Source organism: Dreissena polymorpha, chromosome 1, assembly GCF_020536995.1.
Source record: "Dreissena polymorpha isolate Duluth1 chromosome 1, UMN_Dpol_1.0, whole genome shotgun sequence".
In the NCBI taxonomy this organism is placed as follows: domain Eukaryota; kingdom Metazoa; phylum Mollusca; class Bivalvia; order Myida; family Dreissenidae; genus Dreissena; species Dreissena polymorpha.
This window is the reverse complement of record NC_068355.1, coordinates 40,424,034-40,440,544: the sequence shown is the minus strand read 5'-3', so window position 1 is coordinate 40,440,544 and position 16,511 is coordinate 40,424,034. Positions and strand designations below refer to the sequence as shown.

At 37.9% G+C, this 16,511-nt stretch overlaps 1 protein-coding gene across 1 annotated transcript in view; it reads left to right on the top strand.

The window, feature by feature from the left end:
* LOC127877921 (uncharacterized) overlaps positions 1-16,511 on the top strand; it is a 219,059-nt gene that overhangs the window by 193,394 nt on the left and 9,154 nt on the right. The window contains 5 exon segments of the mRNA XM_052424245.1: positions 1,981-2,174; positions 3,248-3,416; positions 4,828-4,878; positions 6,790-7,434; positions 12,121-12,333. Of these exon segments, the coding sequence (XP_052280205.1) occupies positions 1,981-2,174; positions 3,248-3,416; positions 4,828-4,878; positions 6,790-7,434; positions 12,121-12,333 (1,272 nt within the window).

Below are 16,511 nucleotides of genomic sequence, written 5' to 3'. Positions count from 1 at the left end.
AAGTCTATGAGGTCTTTCCACACATGAGGCTGCATCATGTGAGGACCCTGATTGTGTCCCAGCATTCCTATCAAATTTACTTACTTGACTCAAGAAAGTTGGGACGAATTTTCAATTATAGCAGCATTTTCTAGCTGTTATTGTCCCCTAATGGTGAAACCTGGAGGGGACTTGTGGTTTGCGCTCTGAGTCTGTCAGTCCTTCAGTCTGTCTGTCACACTTTTCTGGATCCTGCGATAACTTTATAAGTTCTTCATATTTTTATGCCCCCCTTTGAAGAAGAGGGGGTATATTGTTTTGCACATGTCGGTCCATCCGTTGGTCAGGTCGGTCCTTCCACCAGATGGTTTCCGAATGATAACTCAAGAATGCTTTGGCCTAGGATCATGAAACTTCATAGGTACATTGATCATGACTGGCAAATGACCCCTATTGACTTTCAGGTCACTAGGTCAAAGGTCAAGGTCACAGTGACTCAAAACAGTAAAATGGTTTCCGGATGATAACTCAAGAATGCTTACGCCAAGGATCATGAAACTAAATAGGTAGATTGATCATGACTGGCAGATGGCCCCTATTGATTTTCAGGTCACTAGGTCAAAGGTCAAGGTCACAGTGACTCGAAACAGTAAAATGGTTTCTGGATGATAACTCAAGAATGCTTACTCCTAGGATCATGAAACTTCATACGAACATTGATCATGACTGGCAGATGACCCATATTGATTTTCAGGTTACTAGGTCAAAGGTCAATGTCACAGTGACTCGAAACATTAAAATGGTTTCAGGATGATAACTCAAGAATGCTTACGCCTAGAATCATGAAACTTCATAGGTATATTGATAATGACTGGCAGATGACCCCTATAGATTTTCAGGTCACTAGGTCAAAGGTCAAGGTCACAGCGACTCGCAACAGTAAAATGGTTTCCTGAATGATACTCAAGAATGCATACGCCTAGGATCACTTAACTTCATAGGTACATTGATCATGACTGGCAGATGACCGCTAGTAATTTTCAGGTCACTAGGTCAAAGGTCAAGGTCACAGTGACTCGAAACAGTAAAATGGTTTCCTGATGATGACTCAAGAATAATTAGGCCTAGGATCATGAAACTTCATAGGTAGATTGGTCATGACTGGCAGATGACCCCTATTGATTTTCAGGTCACTAGGTAAAACGTCAGGGTCATAGTGACAGATAAGTGTATTCACACAATGGCTGCCACTACAACTGACAGCCCATATTTTCATGAAACTTGAAACATGGATTATAGATGGCAATATGGAGATTATGCACGTCATTTCATTTTGTTCCTATGTCAAAAATTCTGGTTCCTATGGCAACAAATATATATATATAAATTGACAATGGAGTTACACCATCAGGGGACCATATTGCTTGACAACAGTCTTGTTTTTTACTGATAAGTGAAAGATATTCAATTTTGGTGTGTTCTTGTGCTGTGGGGTTGTTCGGCGAAGAGGTTTTAGATATAGAAGATGGGAAAAGATGCCTCAAAAAAGAATTTGTTGCATTTAAAATGTTTTGAGTTCATCAGATATAAAGAGGCCCCAAGATAGGTAAATTGGGCCTTTAAACAGTCACTTTAAATACTGTACATTAATTTCCTTGTCTATGTTTGTGCCTTTCTTAGAACATTAGTCTAATAAAGCGCAATAATTACAATAGGTGTTGGACAGAAAGTGATTAAAATGAAATGTCTATTAGAACACCTTTGAGTAAAAAAAGACCAATTTTCAAATGCAGTGGATTTGTTTGCTTGTGTGCTCTGAAGTAGTTCTTTGATGTAGTAAATTAAGTGAAAAAAACATGGCAGGGGTAACCATCATTGCTGACCACGCTTAATTGAACCCAAACACTTGTACAACAGCAATTCTATAAACATGGAGTTTTTAACCATCAAGAAAACTGTGCCTTGTCAATACAAATTGCTTATTTACTTTTTTTGAAACAGCTCTTGGAGAATATGAAGACGAGACAATGTCAGCTCCGAACATTTTCACTGGACAGATCAAGTACGCGTACATTCACTCGACGTCTATGAAGTACAGCGCAGGCTCGCTCATCCTCACGCGGACAGATGAGGGCTGGATGTTGGAGGTGCACCTGGACAACGCCAAGTCTGACGATCCAGTCGTGGCTATCATCGTAAGAACAGTTTCCTGTTGGTCAGAACTTCAAAAGCAAATTAAGCTTACATTTGTTTACTTTTTATGCTCCCCCAAATTTTTTTTTGGGGGGGGGGAGTATATAGTCGGCGCTTCGTCTGTCCATGCATGTGTACGTCCGTTCGTTAGTCCTGTCCGTGCACAATTTTTGTCCAGGCTATTTCTCAGCAATTAATTACCGGAATTCAATTAAACTTTATGGGAAGCTTCACTACCAAGAGGAGATGTGCATATTATCAGCCGGTTCTGGTCGGATGGTTTTTCACAGAGTTACGGCCATTTGAAATTTTCCATTAACTGTACATATAGTGCAATTCTTGTCCCCCCAACTACTAGACGTTTCCTTTTATCTGAATATATAGTGCAATATTGTGACAAAAAAAAACTTTGGGGAGCATCACCGGTTTCTTGTTTATCAAGTTATTGATGTTAGTTTGAAGTTGCCACTTTAAATTATGTATAGTATATAAATATTTATGCCAAAATGATGTTTTACAATTTGATAAATATATTTTTGTTAATACGTTTATTTAACCCATAAAATTATCTGCACGTTATCACGTAACTTAGAGGTAATCCATTTGAACAATTGAAAACAGCTCAAACCTATAAGTTTTTCCTTAGTAAATATGGAATATGAGTTGCTTATTATTGGTACTCAATCTAAAATTAGATTTATAAAGTTAAGGTATATGGTCACTTACAACATTTTATTTTGTTTCCTGAAAAAAATATTACATAGTTTACAGGTTCTTTTGACTGTTAAATGGACAGCTTTTCTTAACTTTGTACTCCCAGTTTTTCCAATGACACACACACTTATGATAGAATTTGAATTCGTTTGCATGCCCCCTAAGGGATGCATATAGAAGCAAATACTGAGAGGCTATGCTGAGTTCAGATATTATTATTCTTTCTTCTCAGTATTTCAGAATTATGTTTCTGTTTTTTATTTGTCAAGACTCCACTCTGGATACAAACAAATCTTTAAGGGCATTAGAACTTCTTGATTTGTCTATCCTTGTTATTATATTTGTCCTTTCTGCCTTACAGTTAAACAGCCACTCTGTTGAGAAATTTGAAGTTGGAAATAGATTTTCGTTGGACATTTTCTCTCCGGAATGCGGCTATGTATCAGTGCAGATGAAACCAGACGAAGAATCGTCACTGAAGTTTGTAGAGTTGAGGATGATAATGGAAGATGCTATGACCATCGGAGCATGTAAGACATGTTTGTCATTTAGCCTTGTTCTGAGAAAACTGGGTTTAATGCAAGTGCCTGAAGTGTTGCCACATATAAGCCTGGGTATAATGCAAGTGCCTGAAGTGTTGTCACATATAAGCCTGGGTTTAATGCAAGTGCCTGTAGTGTTGTCACATATAAGCCTGGGTTTAATGCAAGTGCCTGAAGTGTTGTCACATATAAGCCTGGGTTTATTGCAAGTGCCTGAAGTGTTGTCACATATAAGCCTGGGTTTAATGAAAGTGCCTGAAGTGTTGTCACATATAAGCCTGGGTATAATGCAAGTGCCTGAAGTGTTGTCACATAGAAGCCTGGGTTTAATGCAAGTGCCTGAAGTGTTGTCACATAGAAGCCTGGGTTTAATGCAAGTGCCTGAAGTGTTGTCACATATAAGCCTGGGTTTAATGCAAGTGCCTGAAGTGTTGTCACATATAAGCCTGGGTTTAATGCAAGTGCCTGAAGTGTTGTCACATATAAGCCTGTGTAGTCTACATGGCTAATCAGAGGTAACACTTTCCACTTTTATGGTACTTTTCCTTTAAATAAGTTTTTTCTCAACAAAAACCCAGTTTATACAGAGTTGTCCTTCACAGGCTAATCTGGGAAACATTTATACACAGTCAAGTTTTCCCAGAACATGACTCAATAAATAACATTGTCCTGTAAAGCATTCACTCCCAGTGCCTTCAGTGGTTAATAATTTACCAATTGAAAATCTATGTAGGAAATATTTAAAAAAAATCATAAATCAAAATGCTTTCTCGCAGATTTGTCAATGAACAAAATTTCTCAAAGTGAAATTCCCAGTTTGAAGGTGGCAGTGTGCTTATTGAGGGCAATAAAATCTTAAAACATCACAAAATGTTGCCTGGTTTATTTTGATAAAGCTGTAGATCATGGTTCTGTGTGTGTTGGGAAATGTGCAGAGCTCTATTGCTGAATCCAAGAAGTACAGGGTACTACCAAACTGGCTGCAAAAATGTGCGATAAATGTACTATAGTGGTGATGTTTTATGGAACATAACCGGTATGTGTTGCTACAGTTTTTATGCCCCCGGTAGGGTGGCATATAGCATTTGAACTGTTCGTTCATCCGTCCATCCGTCCGAAAACTTAAACATTGGCCATAACTTTTGCAATATTGAAGATAGCAATTTGATATTTGGCATGCATGTGTATCTCATGGAGCTGCACATTTTGAGTGGTGAAAGGTCAAGGTCACTCTCCAAGGTCAAAAGTAAAAAAATACAATCCAAGGGAAGTAATAAGCTTTAAAAGGGAGATAATAACTGAACCTGCCAAATGAAATATTGAAATTTTATTTCAAAGCGGCACAATAGGAGGCATTTTGTTTCTGACAAACACATCTCTTGTTAAATTCTGTTTACAGCTAAAGAAGAGGAAGACGCCAGCTTTAATGACAGTGCCATGATATACCCATGTATGTATTACAGGTTTTAGCAATAACAAAGCTTGTGCTCTGAGAAAATTGAATGCTTATTTATGGCCAAAATAAAACCACTATACTTCAGCAAGGAGTCATTTTCCATTGTTTGCACTTAAGTCCCACCCACCTGATCTTTCTGTAATAAGTGTGGCAAGATCAGAAAATCAAACAATTATGGTCATGTTAAACTAAAAGAATGCTGATTGTAAATGAAAAAAGTCATAGGAATGAAATACATTTGTGTTCAATCATTCTTTTTACGTATTAATATGAAGTTTTCATTATTGATTTTGAAGGCAATTTATTTCTACATGCTAAATCATTTGACTTATTATTGTACAGCATGCATGCCATTGATGTATTTTGATCATATTGCCGATTTGACATTCTATTTGATAAGAAGCTGAATGCAAACAACTTCTGCTAGACAGGAAGTTAACTATGAAACTGTGCAAAGTTGTACATCATTTCATGGTAATTTCATGGTAATTCAATAACCAATAAACCAATACCAGTCAACAAACCAGACTGCTTTGGGGGTAAACCTTTCTGCCGGTTATAATGTTACCTTATTAATTTATCCAGTATGAATCATCTATCAATAGCAATTAGGATATCCGGATTCTCGGCCATAGCCTGCTATACTAATTGCTCTACATGAAAGAACGTACATTGCAATTTTTTATTAGGTGATTTTTTTTATGCCCCTAAAGGAGGGCATATAGTGATCAGACCATCCGTCTGTCTGTCTTTCTGTCACACTTTGCATTTAGGTTTCGCATTTAGGTTTCGAAAAATGCTCATAACTTTTATGTCCCTTCACATCACATAGCAAATTTGATCTTTGGCATGCATGTGTATCTCATGGAGCTGCACATTTTGAGTGGTGAAAGGTCAAGGTCATCCTTCAAGGTCAAAGGTCAAAATACATGTATCAAAGCGGCGCAGTAGGGGGCATTGTGTTTCTGACAAACACATCTCTTGTTTATTAGGTACATTTTTATGCCCCCTTTCGAAAAAAAGGGGGCATATAGTGATCGGACTGTCCGTCTGTCCGTCTTTCCGTCACACTTAAAGTTTAGGTTTCCAAAATTGCTCATAACTTCTATGTCCCTTGAGATATAACCTTCATATTTGGGGTGCATGTGTATATGGACAAGGTCTTTCCATACGCACACAGATTTTTACCCCTGTGACCTTGACCTTGAACTAAGGGTCCGCGTTTAGGTTCGAAATTTGCGTTTAGGTTTCGAAAAATGCTCATAACTTCTATGTCCCTTGAGATATAACCTTCATATTTGGTATGCATGTGTATATGGACAAGGCCTTTCCATACGCACACAAATTTTTACCCCTGTGACCTTGACCTTGAAATTAGGGTCCGCGTTTAGGTTTTGAAATCTGCGTTTAGGTTTTGAAAAATGCTCATAACTTCTATGTCCCTTGAGATATTACCTTCATATTTGGTATGCATGTGTTAATGGACAAGGCCTTTCCATACACACAAAAATGTTTACCCCTGTGACCTTGACCTTGAACTTAGGGTCCGCGTTTAGGTTTCAAAATCTGGGTTTAGGTTTTGAAAAATGCTCATAACTTCTATGTCCCTTGAGATATTACCTTCATATTTGGTATGCATGTGTATACGGACAAGGCCTTTCGATTTGCACACAAATTTTGACCCCTGTGACCTTGACCTTGAACTTAGGGTCCGCGTTTAGGTTATAAAATCTGCGTTTAGGTTTCGAAAAAAGCTCATTACTTCTATCAAGCGTTTATAGGGGGCATGAGTCATCCTATGGTGACAGCTCTTTTTATTTTTATTAATGTTTTATGCGGACTTATTAGTAAATGTGAATACTGATTACTGGAATTTTATTTGTTGTATACCTTGTTGATTTCCAGCTTCAAGCGGAGCAGAAGAGGAAAGGATCGGCATTCAATTTGACAACAATAACCGTCAGAAGGTTGTGGTGTTGGAGAACCAAAATGGCTCGGCGAGTTTGCTCGACCCCACTCATCTAAGTGCTGTACTGGATACACAAGACGAGCTGGGACTTTCAGGGGAAGTTGACGAGGATTATGTACTTGGGGGATCCCCCTTCGCGAACAATTTCATGATAAGTGAACACATGGTGGGAGAAAACAAAGTCTTACAAAAACCAGGTGACTCTCATTTTGTTCTAACGGAGGATGAAGAACGAGTGTTTAATGTAACTGAATCAATAACCGTTCAGGACGCTTACCTTAATAGCGTAAAAATGGGTCATTTTAATAGAATAGAGGAACATGCTTACTCGTCCGGTTTTGACTCTCCAAAAAGGGTGGCAAGGTCTTCAGTATCTGGGACACCGGAATCGGGCAAAGCAATGTCTGGGATAATGAGTCCAGGTGGGGAAAGATATGTCCGGCGACTATCGTCCGAACTTGCATCACCAGCATACAGCGGTGGGTCAGCAGATTGTGTTCGGTCCCCTAGTTCCAAGCTGTCACAGCGGAGCGACAGTTATGACGAGGATTGGGACGTTACTCATGGGTCTGATAATGAAGGTATATTAGGGTTTGATAATGAAGGTATATGTAGGGTATGATAATGAAGGTATATTAGGGGTCTGATAATGAAGGCATATGTATGGTCTGATAATGAAGGTATATGAAGGGTCTGATAATGAAGGTATATGTAGGGTCTGATAATGAAGGTATATGTAGGGTATGATAATGAAGGTATATTAGGGGTCTGATAATGAAGATATATGTAGGGTCTGAAAATGAAGGTATATGAAGGGTCTGATAATGAAGGTATATGTAGGGTCTGATAAAGAGAGTATATGTAGGGTCCGATAATGAAGGTATATGTAGGGTCCGATAATGAAGGTATATGTAGGGTCTGATAATGAAGGTATATGTAGGGTATGATAATGAAGGTATATGTAAGGTTTGGTAATAAAGGTATATGTTGGGTCTGATGATGAAGGTATATGTAGAGTCTGATAATGAAGGTATATGTAGGGTCTGATAATGAAGGTATATGTAGGGTCTGATAATGAAGGTATATGTAGGGTCCGATAATGAAGGTATATGTAGGGTCCGATAATGAAGGTATATGTAGGGTCTGATTATAAAGGTATATGTAGGGTCTGATAATAAAGGTATATGTAGGGTTGATAATGAAGGTATATGTAGGGTCCGATAATGAAGGTATATGTAGGGTCCGATAATGAAGGTATATGTAGGGTCTGATTATAAAGGTATATGTAGGGTCTGATAATGAAGGTATATGTAGGGTCTGATAATGAAGGTATATGTAGGGTCCAATAATGAAGGTATATGTAGGGTATGTTAATGAAGGTATATGTAGGGTAGGATAATGAAGGTATATGTAGGGAAAGATTTACCGGCAGGCAAAAATAGGGCGCTGTGCCTTTCTCCTTTTTCTTACCATTCGTTGTTTCTGGTCATACATGCCAGACGTCCCAATTTTCGCAGGACAGTCCCGCTTTTCAGGAGTTTGTCCCAGCATCATAATATGAGACAATTTGTCCCAACATTCGTTAAAAACATAAATTTTATAAGTTCACTACAAAATCCTCTATTCAAGCTCTGTCTGGCTTATATTTACCATCGCTTGTCCCTTTAATGCCTTTTATTAACAAACCATTTCTACTACTCGCGTGCACCTGTGTTGTTTTTGACACCTTATCAGCAATTTATCGGAAAATTATTGATTTAATCAGGCACTCCCACCATGGTGTTTTTATGATAGGGGTAGCTAGTTTCAATAGATAGACATCGTAGTGAAATAAAAGCCAACTGCTTTTGTATTTCATGGCCGAATCAAGTCTAAAGATAATATTATGGTGTATTCTGTGTTATATATCAGAGGCTATAAACCACCATAAGCACGGATTGTGTATAACAAAATGAGTGCTGACCTATACATATTGATGTTTTACATAAATTCATTTTCATTTTGCAACTCATTTTCATAAAATAGTTTGTACATATTGCCAGTGCTTTCCACAGGCCATTTAACAGTCCCGCACCGGGACGCTTGAATTTTGAGTTCGCTGGGTGCCTGAAATTTTCCGATCAGTGTATTTTGGCTGTTACTGCAACTAGCCATTCTTAAGATCAAAGTGATAACGACTTCGCCAAAAATTTTGATAGCCGATTTACGATCCTCTGTCAACTACATCTAACGCTTAACCCCACTAAAGCCCGCTTAAGGGCGGAGCGTCGCTGTTTTGGTAAATCAATATTGGCCAATGAGAGCGTACGCTTTATATAAGGGACAGCACTCGTAGGCAGGCACTACTTGCAGTTCAATCATGCAGACGACTCGTGACGTACATGTAATTGCCACAGAAATCTTGGCCAGTTACTTAGAAGACTGATGATGGCTGTAATCCTTGTGGAAGTTGTGCATTTCATGAATAATACTGTCAAAACATTTACTTGACTCGTAAAGCGTTTTAACAAATTATCGTTGAATTCATTACGCATCTATTCATGTTTTCTTCAAGTCTCAAATGAGAATAATTTAATTTGTAAACTGAAACCCACTTCCGAATGTTAATGTTAACTCTATGTTAACAGATTCTTGCTTCAAATAAAAAGTGATAATTTATTTTGTCTTGACCCTTTGTCCCAATAAAAAGGGCGCGAAAATTATACAGCATGTACAACGTCGGGTCATGTGCATAGAAAGCGTGGGTGTATCGAGTGTTGTATTAACAAGCACACACCATGTCAAGCAATTTACGCATGTTAAGTGGCAATATTTTATCAAATCTATAAATAGTCACTTATGCCGAAATTTATTTGATACTTTAGAAAAATGGCAACGTTTGTTGTAAAAGAAATTATTGAGCACTTTTATCTTCAATTTTTCCCAGAAGGTGCTTTTTAAAATGGGATTATCGGGTAATGAAAGGATTCTTGAAAAATGGTAAGTATGCAGTAATAGAGTCGGGTTGATACGGATGTATTGGGGGAATCGTTCGAGTCGGGATTTTACTATCTTTGCGGAAAAGTTTTTTTTTTTATAATTTTTTTTTTATAAATGACTTTATAGCTGGGGGGTTTTCTTGAAGAGTCATAGTGCACCAAATAAAGTATTATGACGCTGTTTTTCTTCGGGTTAAAACGCACCACAGAACGTCAATTGACAGGTTAAACTATAAATTTTAAACAATGTCGGGATGGGACACCTCTCCCGAACCACCCCTATAAGCCCCGGGGCGCCTGGAAAAAATCCTGTGGAAAGCACTGATTGCATTAATCTAAATTTAGAGTTAACTGACGATTGGCTGAATAACAACAGTGCTCTATGCATGCATATCACATTTCACAATATCTATGTGTTAGATTGGGGCCTCTGTCCTGATTGGATGTTAAATAGAGGCATGCCCCACATTTCACTTTATGGAGTATTTAGCATAGTACACATGTATGTTTACTTCCCAAAAATGAAGAACGTTTGTGTTCCTGAAATTCTAATATAAATTTATCTTCAATATTGGCCAGATATTATGAGTTTTAGTAAGTAATATACTGATTTCTGACTGCACTAAAGTTGGCATGATTGTTTGTTCCAAAACAGTTGTTGCCACTATATTTTGCTGCTTTGAAATGATAGAGGTTTTGTGTCTATCGTATTTTGTTACAATTAAGTCTCATATAATTTGACAGTGTGGCTATAAAATAGTATGAAAATCAATTGTATGATTAAAAATTAATATAATGATTGTTCATGGAAGAATAATAGTATTTTTTGATACTTTATGCAACTAATTGATGAATGTTATCAACATTATTTATAGTTTAAAGGGGTCGAAAAAGGGGTTGCAAAAATATACAATATCAAAATAAAACTTTACTGGGGGAATTTCAAATCCTCATGCCAAGTAAGATCTGTATTTGTTGATTTAACATCTTTCTGTTGATTATTCATGATAAGCATGATAAAATGTATCATGACTACGACAGACTTTGTCATAATTATGTCCCAAAATAAATGTAGACTCTATTTGTGGTCTTGCTTCACTGAAAAGGTCAGCCTCGTTTTCAAATGAAAGTAAATCACATATCACAAGGGCTTTCCTTAGTCTGATTTATTTTATAGTTTTAACATAACCCATTGCAAACATTTAACTACAAAAAATTAAAAAGTATGAAGATCAAAAGTCAACAGAGATAAGCTAAATTTTTATTGAGAGTGTTTGTGCCTAACAAATGGACAACATATGCCTTGACGTAAGATATAAGCTTCCACACCACCATGCTGCTCTTGTCTGCAACAATAGGGTATAATTGCGTGATCTCATAAACGATGCCTGCCCTTATCTGGTTCAAAAATAGATAAGGTCTTGTCATTTGTGTCAAGCAATTTGAAATTGAAACTTCGACCTTGAGCTTCAGCTAGTGCTAGAGATATTAGATTCGCCACTGTTTTCATCACATTTTAAGAGCTGAAGACATTAGTTTATCCACTGTGTTCTACCCATTTCAGAGCTGGAGACTTAAGATTCCCCACCATGTTCTCCCCATTTTAGACCTGGAGCTTTCCATTTTAGACCTGGAGACGTTAGATTCCTTATTGTGTTCTCCCAATTTCAGATCTGGAGACGTTAGTTTTTCCACCCTGGTCTCCCTATTTCAGAACTGGAGACGTTTGTTTCACCACCGTGTTCTCCCTACTGCAGAAATGGAAAAGTTAGATTCCCAACCATATTCTCCCTAATACTCCCTATTTCAGAGCTAGAAATGTTAGATTCCCGACCGTGTTCTCACTATTTCAGAGCTGGATACATTAGATTCTCCACTGTGTTCTCCCCATTTCAGAGCTGGATACATGAGATTCCTAATTATGTTCTTTATTTAAGAGCTGGATAAATAAGATTCCCCACTGTGTTCTCCCCATTTTAGATCTGGAGACGATAGTTTTGCAACCCTGGTCTCCCTATTTCAGAACTGGAGACGTTAGTTTCTCCACCGTGTTCTCCCCACTGCAGAAATGGAAAAGTTTAATTCCCAACCATATTCTCCCTAATACTCCCTATTTCAGAGCTAGAAATGTTAGATTCCCGACTGTGTTCTCACTATTTCAGAGCTGGATACATTAGATTCTCCACTGTGTTCACCCCATTTCAGAGCTGGATACATGAAATTCCTAATTATGTTCTTTATTTAAGAGCTGGATGAATAAGATTCCCCACTGTGTTCTTCCTATTTCAGAGCTAGAGACGTTAGATTCTCCATCGAGTTCTCCACCTGACCCGGAAGTGGAGAGTCGGTACTTCCTGTCCGGAATATTCCTCCCTCAGCCTCAGTTACATCGAGACATGGCATGGACGCCACCAAAATCTCCGTTCAATCTCATCCAGGAGTCGCTGTTCCATGACCCATGGAAACTCCTTGTGGGGACTATCTTCTTGAACAGGACCACTGGTGGGTGGAGTGTTGCATAAGAGGCTACTGTTATGAGTGAATAGTGTGTTAGATATGGCTTATTCCTTACGTCAGAGTGCCTCAGTATGCACTCCTAATTCTAGATGTATTTCTACTTTTAGCATATGCTCTAGCTTTTAAGGGAATGATCAACAGTTTGTCCATTTTTTGTATGCCTCAACAGAGTTGAGAGTAAAAAGAACAGAGTAAATAATTACACTTGTAGATGGGTTTGTATGTGCCCCAGTGGAATGCATCAAGAATTGCACTTGTAGATGGGTTTGTATGTGTCCCAGTTGAAGGCATCAAGAATTGCACTTGTAGATGGGTTTGTATGTGTCCCAGTGGAAAGCATCAAGAATTGCACTTGTAGATGGGTTTGTATGTGTCCCAGTGGAAGGCATCAAGAATTGCACTTGTAGATGGGTTTGTATGTGTCCCAGTGGAAGGCATCAAGAATTGCACTTGTAGATGGGTTTGTATGTGTCCCAGTGGAAGGCATCAAGAATCGCACTTGTAGATGGGTTTGTATGTGTCCCATTGGAAGGCATAAAAAATTGCACTTGTAGATGGGTTTGTATGTGTCCAAAAGCTTGTCTTCAAGTCCTCTTAAAATACTGGCTGAATTTCCTCAATATTTCACATTGAATGACGGTTATGTGTAGGTAATCGTAAAGAAAGAAATTTAGGCTGCAATAAATTTAAGCAGATTTATGGCATTTTGTATATTGTTCCACTACAGAATATATTGTCCCAAGATTTTGTGGTTTCATCTCGTCTTTAATGCTTTGTAGCTTTCGCTCAACCCTTCACAGCTGAATCAAGTTGAATTAACTTAATTTGTAGGATTGTGAAGAATGGAAACCACTTTTGTGTGAATTGTGGCTCTTTGTCTGTTTTTAACTTCATAATACAGTCAAAACCCGATGGCTTGAACTCGTTGTAACGGGCAACTTAAGTTCAAGCCATCCAGAATTTGAGCCAATTCTAATAAACTTCTGTTTACGAACAAGTCTGCAGTATATTTTCACCTCAAATTGAAGAGTAAACATATTGCTTAAATTCCGTACTACTTCGTACTACTTTATGCTTTTGAATAAATAAGAACCAAATATATACTTAATACTTGTATTTATCAATATTTTAGAACATTTACAAATACAATCAAATAATTATCATAAAGTAAATTATATCAGCACATTTTAACGTAGCACATTATCTGGAAACACAGAGCGTAAAGGAACGAAACATGCATCAGCACTATTTGCACATCATAAACATATGAGACAGTACTACATTTACTGATTTATTTTAAAAAAATTAATGAAGAAAACTTTTGGTCAGTCTGTGTTGCGTTCTCGAGCAACGAAGCTTTCTATCACATCCAGTTGACATTGAACATGCTGTGAGTTCTCACACTCTTAAAGATATTTTCTGATTACATTAATACAAAATGTCATCTTTTACTCAAATCAATTTACAATCAAGTTGGTATCATGTTTACAACCGGTGTATAATCAATTATTGAGTGCGTATACTCAAGAGGTTTTAATCGATTAACAGTTTATGCGACCCGAAGTGAATTCAAGCCATCCGAACAAAAGAACGTGTGAAAATTGTCACCGGGACGTTGAAACTTTGAGCCATTCTATAATTCAAGCCTCCCAGATTCGAGCCATCCAACAAAAATTTATATAAATATATAGCAATAAAATATCCGTGCTTTGATGAGAGTTCGAGCCAACCAGAAATTCGACCCATTGGGTTTCGACTGTATATTGTCCCACTATTTTGTGATTTTATCTCTTCTGCTTGGTAAATTTTGTTCTTACTTAAACGTCTGAATAACCTTAATGTGCACATGATTGTAAGAAAGCAATTTTCGCTGTGACCAGTTTTGGCTGAATTATGTCCGTATGTCCAGTATAGAATACATAGTGAATGTGTCTGTGTTTAAACATGTTTCACGGGGGCATCAGTGTGTGTGACACATTTCTAGTTGAAAAATGAAATCATGAATATGCTGAATCTGTAAAATAACAGGTCTTGCCGTTAAAAGGACACATGTAAATTAAAAAAAAATTACATTAAAAATGACTTTTATTGTTATTATACCCTTATTACCAATGGTAATGGGGGCTATATAGGAGTCACTTTGTCGGTCTGTATGTTGGTCTGTCCCTAAAGCTTGTCCGGGCCATAACTAAGATGTTCATTGTGAGATTTTAAATCATTCGGCACAATTGTTCACCATCATTGGACAGTGTGTTCGCATGAAAGAATTATGTCGATATCTCGAAGGTAAAGGTCACACCTTGAGTTTAAAGGTCAAAAATGGCCATAAATGAGCTTGTCCGAGCCATAACTTTGTCATTTATTGTGAGATTTTAAAATCATTTGGCAAATTTGTTCATCATCATTGGATGGTGTGTCGCGCAAAAAAATAACGTCGACATCTCCAAGGTCAAGGTCACACTTTGAGTTCAAAGGTCAAAAATGGCCATACATGAGCTTGTTTGGGCAATAACTATGTTGTTCATTGTGAGATTTTAAAATCATTTGGCACATTTGTTCACCATCATTGAATGGTGTGTCGCGCGAAAGAATTAGGTCGATATCTCCAAGGTTAAGGTGACACTTTGAGCTCAAAGGTAAAAATGGCCATAAATGAGCTAATGTCTGGGCCATAACTATGTCGTTCATTGTGAGATTTTTTAAATCATTTGGCACATTTGTTCAGCATCATTGGATGGTGTGTCACCCGAAAGAATTACGTTGATATCTACAAGGTCAAGGTCACACTTTGAGTTCAAAGGTCAAAAAAGGCCATAAATGTGCTTGTCCGGGCCATATCTATGTTGTTCATTGTGATATTTTAAAATCATTTGTTCACCATCATTGGACGGTATGTTGCATGAAAGAATTATGTCGATATCTCCAAGGTCAAGGTCACACTTTGAGTTCAAAGGTCAAAAATGGCCATAAATGATAATGGCATAATAATTCTTAAAAATTGCCATAAATTAGCTTCTCTTGTTTTGTGAAGACAGCATGTGGGAGTATACGTCACGTCTGTGACAAAGCTCTAGTCTTTAAACAAGTGTTTTATTGCCTATTAATCTTGCCTGGCAAAACATCTAACAGTGTACCTTTTGCTGGTCATACTATGCTGGCTTATGATGAATGGTGGAGTCTTCCGAGACTTCAATGTCTAGGAGTCCATAAACAGTTAACGGCTATGGAAATATTTCTGGAGATATGCTGCATTTCAAAATGTAAATAAAGACAAAGACAGCCAGAAAGGTTTGGCAACTTTTTTCCTTCAAAGGTACTTTTTTGCCTTTTTATGCCCCCCCTTCGAAAAAGAGGGGGTATAGTGTTTTGCACATGTGGGTCGGTCGGTCCGTCCACCAAATGGTTTCCGGTTGATAACTCAAGAACGCTTGCGCCTAGGATCATGAAACTTCATAGGTACATTGATCATGACTCGCAGATGACCCCTATTGATTTTCAGGTCACTAGGTCAAAGGTTAAGGTCACGGTGACTCGAACCAGTAATATGGTTTCCGGATGATAACTCAAGAACGCTTACGTCTAGGATCATGAAACTTCATAGGTACATTGATCATGACCTGCAGATGGCCCCTATTGATTTTCAGGTCACTAGGTCAAAGGTCAAGGTCACAGTGACTCGAACCAGTTAAATGGTTTCCGGATGATAACTCAAGAACGCTTACACCTAGGATCATGAAAGTTCATAGGTACATTGATCATGACTCGCAGATGACCCTTATTGATTTTCAGGTCACTAGGTCAAAGGTCAAGATGATTCGAACCAGTAAAATGGTTTTCGGATGATAACTCAAGAACGCTTACGCCTAGGACCATGAAACTTCATAGGTACATTGATCATGACTCGCAGATGACCCCTATTCATTTTCAGGTCACTAGGTCAAAGGTCAAGGTCACGGTGAATTGACAAAGTAAAATAGTTTTCGGATGATAACTCAAGAAAGCTTATGCCTAGGATCATGAAACTAAATAGGTACATTGATTATCACTCGCAGATGACCATTATTGATTTTCAGGTCACTAGGTCAAAGGTCAAGGTCACAGTGACAAAAAACGTATTCACACAATGGGTGCCACTACAACTGACAGCCCATATGGGGGGCATG